Source organism: Schistocerca cancellata, chromosome 5, assembly GCF_023864275.1.
Source record: "Schistocerca cancellata isolate TAMUIC-IGC-003103 chromosome 5, iqSchCanc2.1, whole genome shotgun sequence".
NCBI classification, from domain to species: domain Eukaryota; kingdom Metazoa; phylum Arthropoda; class Insecta; order Orthoptera; family Acrididae; genus Schistocerca; species Schistocerca cancellata.
In genome coordinates, this window is record NC_064630.1 from 775,578,273 (window position 1) to 775,598,179 (window position 19,907).

General features: G+C 40.9%; 1 protein-coding gene across 1 annotated transcript in view; it reads left to right on the forward strand.

Annotated features, from left to right (window-relative positions):
• Positions 1 to 3,396, forward strand: part of LOC126187750 (uncharacterized aarF domain-containing protein kinase 5) — a 175,207-nt gene extending 171,811 nt beyond the window's left edge. Inside the window, exon 11 of the mRNA XM_049929003.1 lies at positions 3,096 to 3,396. Coding sequence (XP_049784960.1) covers positions 3,096 to 3,195 — 100 coding nt within the window. The 3' untranslated portion in view covers positions 3,196 to 3,396. The remainder of the gene's footprint in view (positions 1 to 3,095) is intronic.
• Positions 3,397 to 19,907: the final 16,511 nt, after the last annotated feature.

Here is a 19,907-nt window from a genome sequence, read left to right on the forward strand (position 1 = left end):
GTTGAGGAGGAAGTGAGACAGGATGTAGCATATTTGCCACCTTATTCAGTCTCTACATTGATCAGGCAGTGAAGGCAATGAGAGAGAAACTTGGAAAGATCAGGAGAAGAAATAAGTGTTAAGGTTTTCCGATGCCATTTAATCCTATCAGGAGACAGGCTGTTGCATCTCTGCCTTGTGCCCTTTTTAATCTGAGAACTACTCTCTTGCTCTTTGATTCTTATTGTTCCATCTTGGCACTTATATATAATGTGTATTATTCATCTTTATTCATCTTTCTCAAAAGTGTGCACTATCCTTTCCTCCTCCACCTGAGCACTGGGGGAAGTGGCAACCAATCGAAAATTTAAGTTAGTCTGTAGAATCTGAGAGACTGGCAACATACAAAGAAATTTCAAAGAATATGATCCACGCAACCCTAAAGATAGCACTGAAATAAATTTAAGTAGCATCACAAAATAAGCTTGACACCTCGTGCATCCAAGCTGTTGCTCAGAATAACAGAAAGCAAAATTTAGTATCTATTACATGGTGATCAGTTTGGATTTGGGAAGGTAAAAGGCACCAGTGAGACAGTTCTGATGTTGTGCTTGATAATGGAAGCAACAATTAAGAAAAATCGATGCACCTTCATAGGGATTGTCAACCTAGAAAAATCTTATGGCGATGTAAAGTGGTGCAATATGTTTTAATTGTATTGGAAAACTGTATGCACAATTGGGAAAGATGTGTAATATACAATGTGTACAAGAAGCAAGATAGAACAATAAGGCATGGACACTGTCTGCCTCCTCTACTGTTCAGCTTGCTTATCGAAGAAGTAATAAAGTCCATAAAAAATTGATCAGAAATGGCATTAAATTCTGAGTGAAAGGGTGTTTCTGATGAGATTCACTAACAGCATTGCTGCCCTCTGAAAGTGAAGAATAGTTAAGGGACATGTTAAATGGACAGTCTACTGAACACAGTTATTGAGAGTAAGCCAGACAGATGAAAGATTTGAGGAGTAGCAGAAAGGAGTGCGACAAAAAACTTTACATGAAGTAAAGGAATTCTGCTACCTTGGAAGCAAAATAACACATCAAGGATGAAGCAAGGAGGATACAAGAAGCAAACTAGCACAGACAAAGAGAGCAATTTGAGAAAGGAATGTCTAAGAATGTACATCTGGAACATGAAAGTGAATCGTGGTCTCTGTGAAAACTGGGCAAGAAGAGGATTGAAGCATTTGACAGGTGTTGTTCCAGAAGAATGCTGAAAATTAGAGTGATGAGATAAGAAATATTCCCACAGAATCAGTGATAGTGGGAATATGTGGAAGAAGTGAACTGGAAGAGAGAGACGACAGGGCGTGCTGGGGCATCAGGGAATAACCAGAGGGAGGTATAGCGAACATAAATCCTAAGGGGAGGTAAAGACTCTAAATTATCCTACAAATAAATGAAGGTATTGAGATGAAGAAGTTTTCACAGGAAATTGAGATTACACAAACCTACCAGTAGGCCTTTTTTGTGAGACCAAATTTCAGGTATGTTAAAGTAAATGCCAATTTTCCATTGCTAAATACACATGAATACAATAATTTCTTTGCAAATGCTCCATTCTCACAACACTTCTGAACAGGAATTTCATTGAGTTTGAGCCTTGTGACATGTGCAAACATAGCTGATAGCTAATGTGTGTACAATAATTAGCAGTTCTCATTTTTTATTCTGTAAGCCCTCTGCGCACACACTCACACACCATATGCTTATATAGTGTTATAAACTGCTATAATTATTGTCTAGAGTACAGTAATTCATAGCTGAAAACAGCATACACACTATCTCTCTTTCTAGCAGTAGTACACACATTCAACTATACTATCACACATTATTGTCTCTTAGCTTTTCAAAACTACTTCCTTATCTGATATTTTACACATAATTTGGTGCTATTGCGTGAATGTATTCCTGTGCAATATATCAAACAATGGACAGTCCAGGTTAGAACATCAGCAGTTATGAAGGATAGATTGCTACTCACCAAAAAGATGACACATTGAGTTGCAGACAGGCACTATGAAAAGACTGTTACACTCAGAACTTTCAGCCAAAGCCTCTTTTCTGAAGAAGGTTTTGACGATAAGTTTAATGTAACAGCCTTTTCTTTGTACCTGTTTGCAACCAACATGTCGTCTTTACAGTATGTAGCAATCTATCCTCGTAACTGAATGATATGTCACTAATTTCACACAGTTACATTTAAATTATTATTTTTTCAGTTTTAATTAGGAAGTATTTATGTATAAGTTACTACTACCATTTCCTTTCCCCACAACACACAGTCTTGAGGACAATTTAATATAGGGTTAGAAATGTTGTATGATTTAACATCTGTAGTTATGTTATTGTATGCCTCAGTTATGTAGCAATGGTAGATAAGTATTTGGATAGAAGTTTTAATGTGTCCACAGTACAGCTTCACATATTTTTTTTAGTTTACGTGCATACTGTCAAAACACTGCTATGACATCACTCAAATGATCATGTGTAGGGCTTGTCTACCAAAGATGAGTTTACATATCTTTAAAGTTGTTGTACATTGCTAATATTCAGAGTTGTCACTGGCTGTGGAATGTAATGTTTTCATGTTATTGATTTGCATTGTTTTTGTTATGAAAGGTAGAAATGAGTTCTGTCTGTGGATCTTCTCTCTGAAGAATAACAGATGCCATTTCTAATTATAGAAAGTCATTTCTCTATGTAGGAAATAGCAGAAGCCAGAAGTATTTAAACTGTCAGTGTTTATGTTTAAAGTTCTGCCAACCTTTGCAAGCAAATAATATTCTGGCATAGTAACAGCTGCCGTGTCATTGTCTTTGTTTTGTTCTGAACAAAAAAAAAAAAAAAAAAATTTCAATTTACTTGAAATATTTAAACTTTTGTTGCCTAGGCAAGTCACTTTTAAATTGATAGTTGCTCCAAATGAAGACTGAAACAAAATTTCTATTTTTTTTAAGATTGTAGGTTGTCATTCTACACAGTTCTCCTTTAGCACAATTATTTGCTGATATATAGTAGTAAACAATTTAATATTTATTTCAATTGTTGCAGGTATGGTCGGTTAAGGTATGCACTGCTCCAGTACTTAATAAGAATTTTACAACTGTTTGGAAGAGTACCAGATGCTGTAGTAGGAGCAATGAATGCATAATTGAACAGTTGTGATACCAAAGTTACTATTAATATGTATATCAGTGTTCAGTATATTGGAGATCAGTGCAAATGATGTGTTATAATTTTGATACCTCACTTTGCCATATATTTTGTCACAAACTATTCAACAAATGTTATTGTTATATTCTTGTAAACGGCTTTAAAGAAATAATAAAATTTTAGTAATCATTTTTGTAAATAGTGTGTTTTACTTGCATCATCCATTCTGCACATTATCATCGTAAGAAACTAATTTGAAATAAATAAATAAATTCAAATATATTAGATTTATGGACAATTTTTAATACAAATCAAAAGAAAGAAACAAAAAGGAGTTCCAAACTATAATAATATGGCTTCTTCTTCTTCTTGTTCTTGTGCATGTCAAGAATTAGGCTTTACGAATTTCATGACCATCTTCATAGTGTCTTCCAAAGCTAATTTGGGAAGTTTCATTTTGTCCAGCCTTTGTATATGTTTCTGACAGGTTCTGTGGTATATGGGTACTCTGCATTCAGTTTGTTCTACTGGTACAAAGTTATTCTACAAAGATTGGCCCTGAAGCAAAGTGAGCTCCTAATGGCGTTGGAATGACATCAGTGGCAAAGTAGAACTGTGAGCAAGTGGTACACTGTACTGTGTCATCACAAACAATGACACTTGACAAACAAAATTCACTATCTGTACATTGTTCACAGCAATAACTTACCTTGTTAGAGCCTTGTAACTGTTAAGGAGTGCCACTGACAAGATTTTCCCTTCCATGATGCTGCTTTCTCTGTATTCAGTTTCATTTTGGAGTAGCTCACTCTAATAAAAATTCGGGTCCTCGAGAACATTTTGATTACTTCCAGTGCCATGTGAGGCTGTTTCTACAAAGTTATGGCAGCTAATCTCTTAGAGACATCCTTTTTTCTTTTGACGGTGTCAGTTCCATTAACTGCATTGAACATACGCCCATATTCTGAGATCTGTCGCATCCACTTCTCACATTGCAATAACACACATCATCATGACAGAAATTCTGTCCATCCTCATCCTCATTCTGTTGGAGGAAGACAAAGTAACTCGTTTGACGATGTTTTTGGTGCATTGTCATATTTCACAGCATGACATGGTATATTACCTGACACATATGTGAAACCTTCTGTTCAGCATCCAACATCATGTCACAGCAGACAGTGCAGCAGCCTCAACAATGGAAACTCTTCTGTCTCTGCTTTATGATTTAGCATGGCCGTTGCTTCAGATATATCATGCAAAATTCCATAAAGCAAAGTTGACGACAGGACTTGTTGTTGGTTGTCATCTTGTTCCTCTCGTGAAGTTTTCAGCAGTGGATTGTCACACCTCTTATCTGCACCAATTTTGATGCAATTCTGTTTCAGCCATCCTGTTAAAATGTACTTAATTCCGAGTGACAGAAAATCATAATGAAGATCAAACAAAGTTAGCAGGTCTTTCTGAGATGGCTGTAGTCACTTTTGTGTCAACCAGCATTTTTGTATATATATATTTTTTTTAATTTTTCTTTTTTCCACATAGCAAGAACACATTTTATCAAGGATGCTTCTCTGGTGTTTCTCATTGGTCCCGGAAGCACTAGCTAATGTCTTTTCGTCAACCATTCAACTAGAATGTAGAAGGTTAGACTGAGTTGTCTGACAACCATACCTCCATCCTTGCTACCCTCCCTGTTTACCTTTCCCTGTTTCTTCATAGCCAGGGTTGTAAGTAACTGAATCCACTTTCCCTTCTTCCCTTTTTTCCCCTCTCTCCTCCCTGATGAAGGAACAAAGTTCCAAAAGCTAGGAATGTAAATTTTCTGTTCTGTTTTGTGAATCCATCTTCCAGTTGGATAGATGTAGTGATTATTGATGAATGGGACGATACCATGTGGTAAGTGGCTCATAAATATTTTAAGAAGCAGTCATAAATATTTTAGAAGGCAGTAGTAAACACTAATTCAAATAAAACATTTTTATACCGATGATACAGCTCTCAGAATGATTTTCTGAAATTCCAATTTCAATGCAGTTTCAAATTCTCTTGACAATGCCAAGTGTATCTCTTGCACAAGGGCATCTTTTCTTTCTTTTATAAGGACAACACTAATCATAATCTGAACAATTAATTTGTCTTTTGCCTTTACTTGTTCTTTGTAGGTTTTACCTTTGAACCATCACCAAAGGCAGAATACTAAAGCGATACAATTCAAGGACATTGTGATCAAGAAACGTGACCGTTTCTGCTGATCTGTCTAACGAACAATGTTAGGCTTGGCTGTTCTGTCACCTTTCAGCTAGAGTGTGCAGGGGCCCTGTCATGCTGGACAAACATACCCATTCTTGTAGGCAAAGGAATTTCTCCCAATAATGCTGGAAACACACACGTTTACGGAGAAGTGTTGTTCAAAATGTCTCTCCACAGAGCACGTGTGTTTTTGTCGGACCATCAATGTGAGTGGCGAGTGTTATTGATACAATCGCAAGTGCAAGTGGTATTATCAGTAAATTGGGATTACTCGATGACTTGTAATTGATCAACAACAAAATTCAATCGTCTAGCTTCATCTCTTCGAATGTGTTGAATCCGCTGTAAAATAATAAGCCATACATATTTAATGTCTGCCACATTCTTGAATGTCGAATACCAATACATATATAAATTCTGCAAATATGTATTGAAGTACTCTGTTCTACCGAAATATTAATGTCCTCTGATTTATCCACTTCCTCTTAATTTGCAGTACAGATGAAATATGATTGCTGCACACTGCACCAGTCTCGTGCAGTTTAGTGAAAGCACGAGTAAACATCCTGGAATCTGGTAGTCTGCAGTAAGGAAATCAACTACAGCATTCTCTACAAACACCAGCACCAGCATTTCCATCACAAAACCTTGACACATATACCATATTAGCGTACTCATCATTTGTAAATATATGTGGTATGCTTGAACAATACAGTAGAATTAGCCAGCAAATTACAATTACTGTTGACAACATTTGTTGTTGTTGTGGTCTTCAGTCCTGAGACTGGTTTGATGCAGCTCTCCATGCTACTCTATCCTGTGCAAGCTTCTTCATCTCCCAGTACCTACTGCAACCTACATCCTTCTGAATCTGCTTAGTGTATTGATCTCTTGGTCTCCCTCTACGATTTTTACCCTCTACGCTGCCCTCTAATGCTAAAATTGTGATCCCTCGATGCCTCAGAACATGTCCTACCAACCGATCCCTTCTTCTAGTCAAGTTGTGCCACAAACTTCTCTTCTCCCCAATCCTATTCAATACCTCCTCATTAGTTACGTGATCTACCCACCTTATCTTCAGCATTCTTCTGTAGCACCACATTTCGAAAGCTTCTATTCTCTTCTTGTCCAAACTAGTTATCGTCCATGTCTCACTTCCATACATGGCTACACTCCATACAAATACTTTCAGAAACGACTTCCTGACACCTAAATCTATATTCGATGTTAACAAATTTCTCTTCTTGAGAAACGCTTTCCTTGCCATTGCCAGTCTACATTTTATATCCTCTCTACTTCGACCATCATCGGTTATTTTACTCCCTAAATAGCAAAACTCCTTTACTACTTTAAGTCTCTCATTTCCTAATCTAATTCCCTCAGCATCACCTGACTTAATTTGACTACATTCCATTATCCTCGTTTTGCTTTTATTGATGTTCATCTTATATCCTCCTTTCAAGACACTGTCCATTCCGTTCAACTGCTCTTCCAAGTCCTTTGCTGTCTCTGACAGAATTACAATGTCATCGGCAAACCTCAAAGTTTTTACTTCCTCTCCATGAATTTTAATACCTACTCCGAATTTTTCTTTTGTTTCCTTTACTGCTTGCTCAATATACAGATTGAATAACATCGGGGAGAGGCTACAACCCTGTCTCACTCCTTTCCCAACCACTGCTTCCCTTTCATGCCCCTCGACTCTTATAACTGCCATCTGGTTTCTGTACAAATTGTAAATAGCCTTTCGCTCCCTGTATTTTACCCCTGCCACCTTCAGAATTTGAAAGAGAGCATTCCAGTCAACATCATCAAAAGCTTTCTCTAAGTCTACAAATGCTAGAAACGTAGGTTTGCCTTTTCTTAATCTTTCTTGCAAGATAAGTCGTAAGGTCAGTATTGCCTCACGTGTTCCAACATTTCTACGGAATCCAAACTGATCTTCCCCGAGGTCGGCTTCTACCAGTTTTTCCATTCGTCTGTAAAGAATTCGCGTTAGTATTTTGCAGCTGTGACTTATTAAACTGATTGTTCGGTAATTTTCACATCTGTCAACACCTGCTTTCTTTGGGATTGGAATTATTATATTCTTCTTGAAGTCTGAGGGTATTTCGCCTGTCTCATACATCGTGCTCACCAGATGGTAGAGTTTTGTCATGACTGGCTATCCCGAGGCCATCAGTAGTTCTAATGGAATGTTGTCTACTCCCGGGGCCTTGTTTTGACTCAGGTCTTTCAGTGCTCTGTCAAACTCTTCACGCAGTATCTTATCTCCCATTTCATCTTCATCTACATCCTCTTCCATTTCCATAATATTGTCCTCAAGTACATCGCCCTTGTATAAACCCTCTATATACTCCTTCCACCTTTCTGCTTTCCCTTCTTTGCTTAGAACTGGGTTGCCATCTGAGCTCTTGATATTCATACAAGTGGTTCTCTTCTCTCCAAAGGTCTCTTTAATTTTCCTGTAGGCAGTATCTATCTTACCCCTAGTGAGACAAGCCTCTACATCCTTACATTTGTCCTCTAGCCATCCCTGCTTAGCCATTTTGCACTTCCTGTCGATTTCATTTTTGAGACGTTTGTATTCCTTTTCGCCTGCTTCATTTACTGCATTTTTATATTTTCTCCTTTCATCAATTAAATTCAATATTTCTTCTGTTACCCAAGGATTTCTATTAGCCCGCGTCTTTTTACCTACTTGATCCTCTGCTGCCTTCACTACTTCATCCCTCAGAGTTACCCATTCTTCTTCTACTGTATTTCTTTCCCCCATTCCTGTCAATTGTTCCCTAATACTCTCCCTGAAACTCTCTACAACCTCTGGTTCTTTCAGTTTATCCAGGTCCCATCTCCTTAAATTCCCCCCTTTTTGCAGTTTCTTCAGTTTCAATCTGCAGTTCATAACCAATAGATTGTGGTCAGAATCTACATCTGCCCCAGGAAATGTCTTACAATTTAAAACCTGGTTCCTAAATCTCTGTCTTACCATTATATAATCTATCTGAAACCTGTCAGTATCTCCAGGCTTCTTCCATGTATACAGCCTCCTTTCATGGTTCTTGAACCAAGTGTTAGCTATGATCAAGTTATGCTCTGTGCAAAATTCTACAAGGCGGCTTCCTCTTTCATTCCTTCCCCCCAATCCATATTCACCTACTATGTTTCCTTCTCTCCCTTTTCCTACTGACGAATTCCAATCACCCATGACTATTAAATTTTCGTCTCCCTTCACTACCTGAATAATTTCTTTTATCTCGTCATACATTTCATCTATTTCTTCATCATCTGCAGAGCTAGTTGGCATATAAACTTGTACTACTGTAGTAGGCATGGGCTTTGTGTCTATCTTGGCAACAATAATGCGTTCACTATGCTGTTTGTAGTAGCTTACCCGCACTCCTATTTTTTTATTCATTATTAAACCTACTCCTGCATTACCCCTATTTGATTTTGTATTTATAACCCTGTAATCACCTGACCAAAAGTCTTGTTCCTCCTGCCACCGAACTTCACTAATTCCCACTATATCTAACTTTAACCTATCCATCTCCCTTTTTAAATTTTCTAACCTACCTGCCCGATTAAGGGATCTGACATTCCACGCTCCGATCCGTAGAACGCCAGTTTTCTTTCTCCTGATAACGACGTCCTTCTGAGTAGTCCCCGCCCGGAGATCCGAATGGGGGACTATTTTACCTCCGGAATATTTTACCCAAGAGGACGCCATCATCATTTAATCATACAGTAGAGCTGCATGTCCTCGGGAAAAATTACGGCTGTAGTTTCCCCTTGCTTTCAGCCGTTCGCAGTACCAGCACAGCAAGGCCGTTTTGGTTAATGTTACAAGGCCAGATCAGTCAATCATCCAGACTGTTGCCCCTGCAACTACTGAAAAGGCTGCTGCCCCTCTTCAGGAACCACATGTTTGTCTGGCCTCTCAACAGATACCCCTCCGTTGTGGTTGCACCTACGGTACGGCCATCTGTATCGCTGAGGCACGCAAGCCTCCCCACCAACGGCAAGGTCCATGGTTCATGGGGGGTGTTGACAACATTATGAAAACGATAAGACTGCTACTCACCATATAGTGGAGATGTTGAGTCACAGACAGGCACAACAAGACTACTAAACTGAGCTTCCTTTTAATATTGTTGTCATTATTCCACCCTGGATTTTCCACTGCACAATTACAATTTAGAAATTCGATTCTATAAACTCAAGCACAACATTAACTTAATAAGAAAAATGACAATTGATAAACAAACGCATTACAACTGAAAATGAAAACTTCTCTCTATAATCAATAAAGAATTAATATGTTATTTAAAAAATGGAATGATCGTATGGTATTTATTGGTCGGGATACCCCCTTCGGGGTTTGGGCACCATATTGCAAGTCTTTTAAGTTGACACCACTTCGGCGACTTGTTTGTCAAAGATGATGAAAGTGATGATGGACACACCAAGTCCCCTGCCAGGAATTAAACCTAGGCCCCCTTGCAGGGTACGTGGTAACGATACCATTGTGCTACGGAGGCACACCATATGTTATATGAAATATTCTATTTGAAATGATCATTACTAACACTTCCTAAAATATTTATTTCTACTCTGCAAACACACAGTATATATACTGGCAACTTACAAGCTCGTGACTGATTAAGTATTCCTATTCAAGAACTGCTGTATGGTATATGAAGAGCTGTTAAGGAGAAATACACTACTGGCCATTAAAATTGCTACACCACGAAGATGACATGCTACAGACACAAAATTTAACCGACAGGAAGAAAATTCTGTGATATGCAAATGATTAGCTTTTCAGAACATTCACACAAAGTTGGCACTGTTGGCGACAACTACAACGTGCTGACATGAGGAAAGTTTCCAACGGATTTCTCATACACAAACAGCAGTTGATCGGCGTTGCCTGGTGAAACGTTGTTGTGATGCCTCGTGTAAGGAGGAGAAATGCATACCATCACGTTTCCGAATTTGATAATGGTCGGATTGTAGCCTACCGCAATTGCGGTTTATCGTATCGCGACATTGCTACTCGCGTTGGTCGAGATCCAATGACTGTTAGCAGAATATGGAATCGGTGGGTTCAGGAGGGTAATACGGAATGCCGTGCTGGATCCCAAAGGCCTCGTATCACTAGCAGTTGAGATGACAGGGATCTTATCCGCATGGCTGTAATGGATTGTGCAGCCACGTCTCGATCCCTGAGTCAACAGATGGGGGTGTTTGCAAGACAACAACCATCTGCACGAACAGTTTGACAATGTTTGCAGCAGCATGGACTATCAGCTCGGAGACCATGACTGCGATTACCCTTGATGCTGCGTCACAGACAGTAGCGCCTGTGATGGTGTACTCAACGACGAATCTGGGTGTACGAATGGCAAAACGTCATTTTTTTGGATGAATCCAGGTTCTGTTTAGAGCATCATGATGGTCGCATCCGTGTTTGGCGTAATCGCGGTGAACACACATTGGAAGCGTGTATTCGTCATTGCCATACTGGCGTATCACCCGGTGTGATGGTATGGGGTGTCATTGGTTACACGTCTCGGTCACCTCTTGTTCACATTGACGGCACTTTGAACAGTGGACGTTACATTTCAGATGTGTTACGACCTGTGGCTCTACCCTTCATTCGATTCCTGCGAAACCCTACATTTCAGAAAGATAATGCGCGACCGCACGTGCAGGTCCTGTAGGGGCCTTTCTGGATACAGAAAATGTTTGACTACTGCCTTGGCCAGCACATTCTCCAGATCTCTGGTCAATGGTGGCCGAGTAACTGGCTCGTCACAATACACCTACATCTACATCTACATCCATACTCCACAAGCCACCTGACGTTGTGTGGCGGAGGGTACCTTGAGTACCTCTATCGGTTCTCCCTTCTATTCCAGTCTCGTATTGTTCGTGGAAAGAAGGATTGTCAGTATGCCTCTGTATGGGCTCTAATCTCTCTGATTTTATCCTCATGGTCTCTTCGCGAGATATACGTAGGATGGAGCAGTATACTGCTTGACTCCTCGGCAAAGGTATGTTCTCGAAACTTCAACAAAAGCCCATACAGAGCTACTGAGCGTCTCTCCTGCAGAGTCTTCCACTGGAGTTTATCTATCATCTCCGTAACGCTTTTGCGATTACTAAATGATCCTGTAATGAAGCGCGCTGCTCTCCATTGGATCTTCTCTATCTCTTCTATCAACCCTATCTGGTATGGATCCCACACTGCTGAGCAGTATTCAAGCAGTGGGCGAACAAGCGTTCTGTAACCTACTTCCTTTGTTTTCGGATTGCATTTCCTTAGGATTCTTCCAATGAATCTCAGTCTGGCATCTGCTTTACCGACAATCAACTTTATATGATAATTCCCTTTTAAATCACTCCTAATGCATACTCCCAGATAATTTATGGAATTAACTGCTTCCAGTTGCTGACCTGCTATATTGTAGCTAAGTGATAAGGGATCTTTCTTTTTACGTATTCACAGCACATTACACTTGCCTACATTGAGATTCAATTGCCATTCCCTGTACCATGCGTCAATTCACTGCAGATCCTCCTGCATTTCAGTACAATTTTCCATTGTTACAACCTCTCGATATACCACAGCATCATCCGCAAAAAGCCTCAGTGAACTTCCGATGTCATCCACAAGGTCATTTATGTATATTGTGAATAGCAACAGTCCTACGACACTCCCCTATGGCACACCTGAAATCACTCTTACTTCGGAAGACTTCTCTCCATTGAGAATGACATGCTGCGTTCTGTTATCTAAGAACTCTTCAATCCAATCACACAATTGGTCTGATAGTCCATGTGCTCTTACTTTGTTCATTAAACGACTGTGGGGAACTGTATCGAACACCTTGTGGAAGTCAAGAAACACGGCATCTACCTGTGAACCCATGTCTATGGCCTTCTGAGTCTCGTGGACAAATTGCGCGAGCTGGGTTTCACACGATCGTCTTTTTCGAAACCTATGCTGATTCGTACAGAGTAGATTTGTAGTCTCCAGAAAGTCATTATACTCTAACATAATACGTGTTCCAAAATTCTATAACTGATAGACATTAGAGATATAGGTCTATAGTTCTGCACATCTGTTCGACGTCCCTTCTTGAAAATGGGGATGACCTGTGCCCTTTTCCAATCCTTTGGAATGTTACACTCTTTTAGAGACCTACGGCACACCGCTGCAAGAAGGGGGGCAAGTTCCTTCACGTAATCTGTGTAAAATCGAACTGGTATCCCATCAGGTCCAGCGGCCAGTCACTACTCTTTACGAACTGTGGTATCGTGTTGAAGCTGCATGGGCAGCTGTACCTGTACACGCCATCCAAGCTCTGTTTGACTCAATGCCCAGGCGTATCAAGGCTGTTATTACGGCCAGAGGTGGTTGTTCTGGGTATTGATTTCTCAGGATCTATGCACCCAAATTGTGTGAAAATGTAATCACATGTCAGTTCTAGTATAATATATTTGTCCAATGAATACCTATTTATCAATGCATTTTTTCTTGGTGTAGCAATTTTAATGGCCAGTAGTGTATAATCTACATTCGAAAACATTTCTGCTGTTTGCCACATTTTATATCAGTGGGCAGATCAGTAAATAGTTTTACAGCTGAGTATTGCACCCCTTTCTGTGACAATATTAGATTCACTAGAGGAAACTGTTGATCATTTTTCCTTCTCATATTGTATTGTGAATATCTCTATTACTATCAAACTGCAATGGATTGCTGACTAATTTCATGAATGAATAAATGTACTGCAAGTTGGGACGAAGCAAGCTAGGATCTCTTTACTTCCTCTCATTTTGCCATCTGCCCCCTTAAATTCATTTTTGCCTAATTACCATTAAAATGCACGAGTATAATCGGCATTTCCATAAAAGAGAAAGGTTGGCATCAGTCTTAAGGAATATAGCACCAGGTCTCATTTTGTTTTGTGTATGTAGTTAATTTCCTAATTTATTTTGACCGTTCCTAGTTAATACCTTTCTTATAAGGTGAAATCAGTAATTTTTTCGTGACTTAGATTCTATTGTTGACTAATAAACAAATATAAATTGTGAACTAATTCTTAAGTTTGGAAGAAGAACTACTAGGATTCTTAAAGTATTTATTTGGTTCTATTCGGAAACATATTAGTAAAGCCAGCCCTTAATTCCAAAATAATTACCAGGTTTGTCAAAAACTATTGTTTGTATAACTTTACCTGTTAATTTCATTATTTAAACAAATAATTCAGCCTAACCTTTGTGGTAGAAGAAAATGTTAAAAAGATGCAATTTTTTGATGCATTCAGTTAATTGAATGAGTTATGTTTTAACTATAATTTCTGTAACTTAAACATCGAACAATGTATAGTTTCAGTGCCTATTTTTGTGAGTATATATAAAGGACCAATTTTTGGTCCCGAGACTATCAGTCTGTGGTCGATTTTCAGACAAGAATAATTTATTGGTTACATTAACAATAATGTCTGTTCGATTTATTTGAGAAATAGTGTCACACGTAACATATTATTCTGCAAGAACTGTGGGCATGGTTAGATTTTTACTGCTCATAGATGTTCAACAGCAAACTGTTGTGGGACTACTTGTCTTGACTTAATGGCAACATAAAAACACACCGTAACTCATACCACTCCGATACTAGAAAATTAAACAACAGAACAGCATAAAAACAAATGAGGAAACAGAGACTTCGCCAGAGATAATAATTGCAAGTGGCAATCACTCTCACACAGCATTACACTGCACTTCACCACTCCCCCCTTAGTGTCAATGGTACTTTCTGTTGAAACGGACATGTCGTCCAGACCGGGTTATAACGGGTCATGCTCAGGCTGCTGATGGTGCATTAGAGGTAGCCTCAGACATCCGTTGAGGCTGACCTGTGACATGCAGTGGAGTGGCTGGAGCTTCAGTCATGTCCTTAGCGTGTGTAGATACATTTGTACCAGAGGAGGGAGCGCAGAAAGCTGGTTTGAGCCTGTCAATGGAGACGGTGGTTGGTGTACCCATCACATCGACATTGACTGTCTTGTCCTCCTAACTGATGACACAATAAGGTCCGTCGTAGGGTGGCTGCAGTGGCTTGTGTACTGTGTCTTGCTGTAAGAAGACATATTGGCATTCCCGTAGCTTGTCAAACACAAATGGGCGATGGATCTGCTGATCCCTTGGAGGTAGTACTCAGACAGTAATTGCCATATTTGTGTATGCAGCTTTTGTACAGAAATGTCAATGCCATTGTCTGGCACATTAGCAAAGAACTTGCTGGCAAGTCGTATCGGCTGGCCATAAACAAGTTCTGCATTTGTGACGTTCACGCCTTCTTTCAGCAATGCACAGAGACCCAGGAGGACAATGGGCAATGTCTTTGTCCACCGCTGTGAGTCGTGACATCGAAGCGACACTTCCAGTTGGCGGTGCGTGCGTTCAATTAAACCATTTGCTGATGGGTGGTAAGCTGTAGTTCTAATGCGCCTTGTATCCAGTAGGATAGAGAGTGCTTCTAACAAATACGAGTCAAACTGTCTTCCTTGGTCTGTTGTGATTCATAATGGCACTCTGAAACGGGCGATCCATCCCCTGAAGAATGCAGTCGTGGCAGTTTTGTGATGATGTCAGTGATCGGGAACACCTCAGGCCAGCATGTAAAACGATCGAGGTTGTAAGGCAGTAGGTGTATCCTTCCAGTGGTGGGAGAGGTCCTAATAGGTATAGGTGGACATGATCAAATCTCTGATTTGGAGGAAGAAATGTGCCAAGAGGTGACCTAACGTGCTGGCTAACTTTATCCTGTTGACAGGCCACACATATTGCTTGCAATCTTTGTCCATGTGAGGCCACATAAAAGCTCGCTTCATCATGTTGGTAGTGCCTCGTATTCCAGGATGCGACAGGTTATTTCAAGAGGCTATTGCTTGTTGGCGAAAGTCAATAGTCACAAAAGGTTCGGTTTGTTGGTGGCGACATCACAATACAGCAGCACAGTTGACAGTGGCAGTGTAATACGGCAAAGTTGTGGGCCCGATGGTTGCGCCAACAAATCTAGGAGCTCACTATCAGATTGTTGCACTACAGCAAGAGCTTCAAAATCAACTGCTTCAGTGATTGCTTCAAACCTGGAGAGTGCATCAGCTGGCACATTTAGTTCTCCTTCAACGTGGACAATATTGGTAGTGAACTGTCCGATATAGTCAAGGTGTTGCAGCTGATGTGGCGATGCCTTCTCAGGATGCTGGCGGAAAGCATACGTTAGTGGTTTATGTTCTGTGATGAGAGTGAACTGCTGTCCCCCCAACATGTGACGAAATTTCTTAATAGCAGCATACAGTTCACGATCATATGTGGACCAATTCTGTTGAGATGTCAATAATTTTTTACTGAAAAAAGCTAAGGTCTGCCAGTGCCCATCTATTTGCTGCTGCAGTGCAGCACCGATTGCAGTTGCAGATGCGTCGACCATCAGGGCGAGAGGCGCCTGCGGAACTGGGTGCACTAACAACGTAGCTTCTGCAATGGCAGTCTTCGGCTTGTTAAATGCCAACTTGGCCTCACTGGATTTCGTCTTTCAGCTTCGGTGAACCTTGCAAGAACTTATTCAGTGGTGCAGCTAGGAAAGCATGATTGCGAACGATTTGACGGTAAAAATTGGTTATGCTAAGAAAGCTCATAATTCTTTAATCATCGCAGGCTGAGGAAAATTCAGTATAGCGTCTACTTTCTCCTGTGGTGACCGTATGGCTTGAGCGTTGATAGTGTAGCCTAGGAACTGTATTTCAGCTGCTCCAAAAATGCACTTCGACAGGTTGATGAGCAGGCCATGTGCACATAAACGAGTGAAGATCTGTCGTAAGTGTGATAGGTGTTCTGCCTCTGAATTTGACATGACAGAAACGTCGTCAATATACACATAACAGAAGTCTAAGTCACGTGTCACTTCATCCATGAACCATTGAAACGTTTGGGCAGCATTACAAAGTCCAAAAGGCATTTGGGTAAATTCAAAGAGTCCAAACAGTGTACAGATGGCAGTCTTAGCAACATTGTCAGGTGCCACAGATATCTGGTAAAATGCACGAACTAAGTCCAATATAGCAAAGATTCGCTTACCGTTGACACTGAAAGTAAAATCTTTGATATGCGGGACTGGATAACGATCTGGAATGGTACTGGGATTGAGCTGTCTGTAGTCGCCGCATGGACACCATCCGTTATTCTTCTTTGGTACCACATGTAGAGGAGATGACCAACTACTGCCCGATGGGCGGCAGATTCCTTGTATTAGCATGTACGAGAATCTTCATTTTCTGGGGTTGTCAAACGGTGCGGTTGAGCATGTAGTGGTGGCCCAGATGTAGTCAAAATACAGGGTGATTCAAAAAGAATACCACAACTTTAGGAATTTAAAACTCTGCAACGACAAAAGGCAGAGCTAAGCACTATCTGTCGGCGAATTAAGGGAGCTATAAAGTTTCATTTACTTGTACATTTGTTCGCTTGACGCGCTGTTGACTAGGCGTCAGCGTCAGTTGATGCTAAGATGGCGACCGCTCAACAGAAAGGTTTTTGTGTTATTGAGTACGGCAGAAGTGAATCGACGACAGTTGTTCAGCGTGCATTTCGAACGAAGTATGGTGTTAAACCTCCTGATAGGTGGTGTATTAAATGTTGGTATAAACAGTTTACAGAGAATGGGTGTTTGTGCAAAGGGAAAAGTTCTGGACGGCCGAGAACGAGTGATGAAAATGTAGCACGCATCCAGCAAGCATTTGTTCGCAGCCCATGAAAATCGACTCGCAGAGCTAGCAGAGAGCTGCAAATTCCACAATCAACTGTATGGAGAGTCCTACGAAAAAGGTTAGTTATGAAACCTTATCGTCTGAAATTGGTTCAAGCACTGTCTGCAGCTGATAAGATTAAAAGAATCGATTTCTGTGATTTTATCCTTGCTCAAATGGAAACAGATGAATCTTTCGTTTCAAAGATTGTGTTTAGTGATGAAGCAACTTTCCACACTAATGGGAAAGTCAACCGTCACAATGTCTGTATATGGGGCACTGAGAATCCGCGGGAAACAACTCAGTATGAACGTGACTCGCCTAAGGTGAACGTTTTCTGTGCCATTTCAGCCAATAAAGTTTTTGGTCCCTTTTTCTTCGAAGGTGCTACTGTAACTGGACTACAGTATCTGGAGATGTTAGAGAATTGGCTGTTCCTTCACCTCGAACAAGAAGCACAACAATTCATATTTCAGCAGGATGGAGCGCCACCACATTGGCACTTATCTGTCCGTAACTACCTGAACGTCAACTACCCGAGGCGATGGATCGGCCGCCAGGCAGCCCGTGACAGAGCACTTCATCATTGGCCTCCAAGAAGCCCTGATCTTACCCCCTGCTATTTTTTCTTATGGGGGTATGTTAAGGATATGGTGTTTCGGCCACCTCTCCCAGCCACCATTGATGATTTGAAACGAGAAATAACAGCAGCTATCCAAACTGTTACGCCTGATATGCTACAGAGAGTGTGGAATGAGTTGGAGTATCGGGTTGATATTGCTCGAGTGTCTGGAGGGGGGCCATATTGAACATCTCTGAACTTGTTTTTGAGTGAAAAAAAAACCTTTTTAAATACTCTTTGTAATGATGTATAACAGAAGGTTATATTATGTTTCTTTCATTAAATACACATTTTTAAAGTTGTGGTATTCTTTTTGAATCACCCTGTATAGTGCACTGTTGAGTGCTGCACAGGTGCTAGTGTGGGAGTCTTGCATGTGATCTCTGGGAGCTGTCAGAGGAGCTCCATAAATGGAGAATCACCAGTAACCACTCATACTGCTGTGTCTTCCACACAATGCACTCGACCTTGGTAGTAGTAGTGTCAAGATGATGTCGGTGACAGGAGGTCAGGCAGGAGTCCATAAAATGATAAAAAAAATCCGCTCCAAGTATGGGGTGTGTCACATCTGCTACGACAAATTGCCATTCAAATCTGCGCCGCAGGCCCAAGTTCAAAGCTAATGTGACACGACCATACATTGTTATTGTGGAACCAGTGGCCGTGAAAAGGTGGCAGTCATCACATTTGCGACGTGGCAGGCCTGCAGATGGATAGACCGACATGTCAGCACCCGTGTGTACCAAATACTGTAACTTTGTGCTATGTTCCGTTACAAACAGTCAGCGGCTCCCGTCTGGAGAGCCAAGGTCATCCTGCTGAGTATCCCTGTTCACACGGCAGTTTACACTTGGCGCGCCTCAGAACCATACTGTCGGTGATACCACCAGATTCTTGCTGACTAAGGTGAGAGTCTGTGCTTACCTGGTGATCGGTGGCGACGAGAGAGGCGGCTGGTAGTCTGGGTCCGTAATGCAGCTACTTCCGCGGAGAGGTCGGCAACCTGAGCTTGTAGCGAGGTGAGAGTGTTATCTGCCCGAGGTTGTGAGCACACTGTCACAGCGCATGCAGAAGGATACATTTTCACATGCAATCCGCGGTTTACGCGAGTGCATCCAGATCACCGGCACACACTGCCAATATTTTCTGCGAGTCGGGTGGCAGGCACGATAGCCAAATATTCTGCAAAATGTCGTCACTGACTGCGTTGCTCGCTGATGTACGCAGTCGGCGTAGTAGCTGCAATGGCGAGCAATCGCCTATCTCCTCTGTGCGGAGTAACTTTTCTCCAGTCTCTTCGCCTCAGACTGCAAGAGCCGGGTAATCAGAGCTTTCTTGATGGTCGTGTAGCGATCAGTACTCAGTGGTGACGCCAGAATATCTTATGCTTCTGTGGCCGCCATATCTTCATTGAGTGCAGCAACTACATAACTGTACTTCGTTTCATCTGTGGTGATGTACACTAGCACAAATTGACTTTCTACTTGAGCATACCACAGCATGGGATTCTGTTACCAAAATGGTGGCGGTTTTACTGTCGCGCAATTAATTACTGCACCAGTAGACACATCTGCAGTTGGTGGTGGGTCTGCCATTGTGAGTTACAGCGAAGTGGAACACAGAAGATGCGTAATGTGGCTGACGCAGATGTTTGTATTTAACGCAACGTGACACTATTCGGAGCATTAGTGATTGTCAAATTTCTCGTTAGTGACTGTCGGGGTCACCAATGTTGCGAGACTAGTTGTAATAACTTAATTACAACATAAAAATACACTGTAACTCATACGACTCCTTTAATAGAAAAATTAAACAACAGAACAGCATAAAAACAAATGAGAAAATCTAAGTCAGAGACTGCGCCAGGGAGGCTTATCAACACCTACCAAAAGTGAACTGACCATATAATGAAAATACATTAACTTACTGATATCTGTGTCCTCAAACTTGGTAATCATTGTTATGTAGCAGAACTTAAACATTTTAGCAGGTCTGCTATATGGTTTTGCA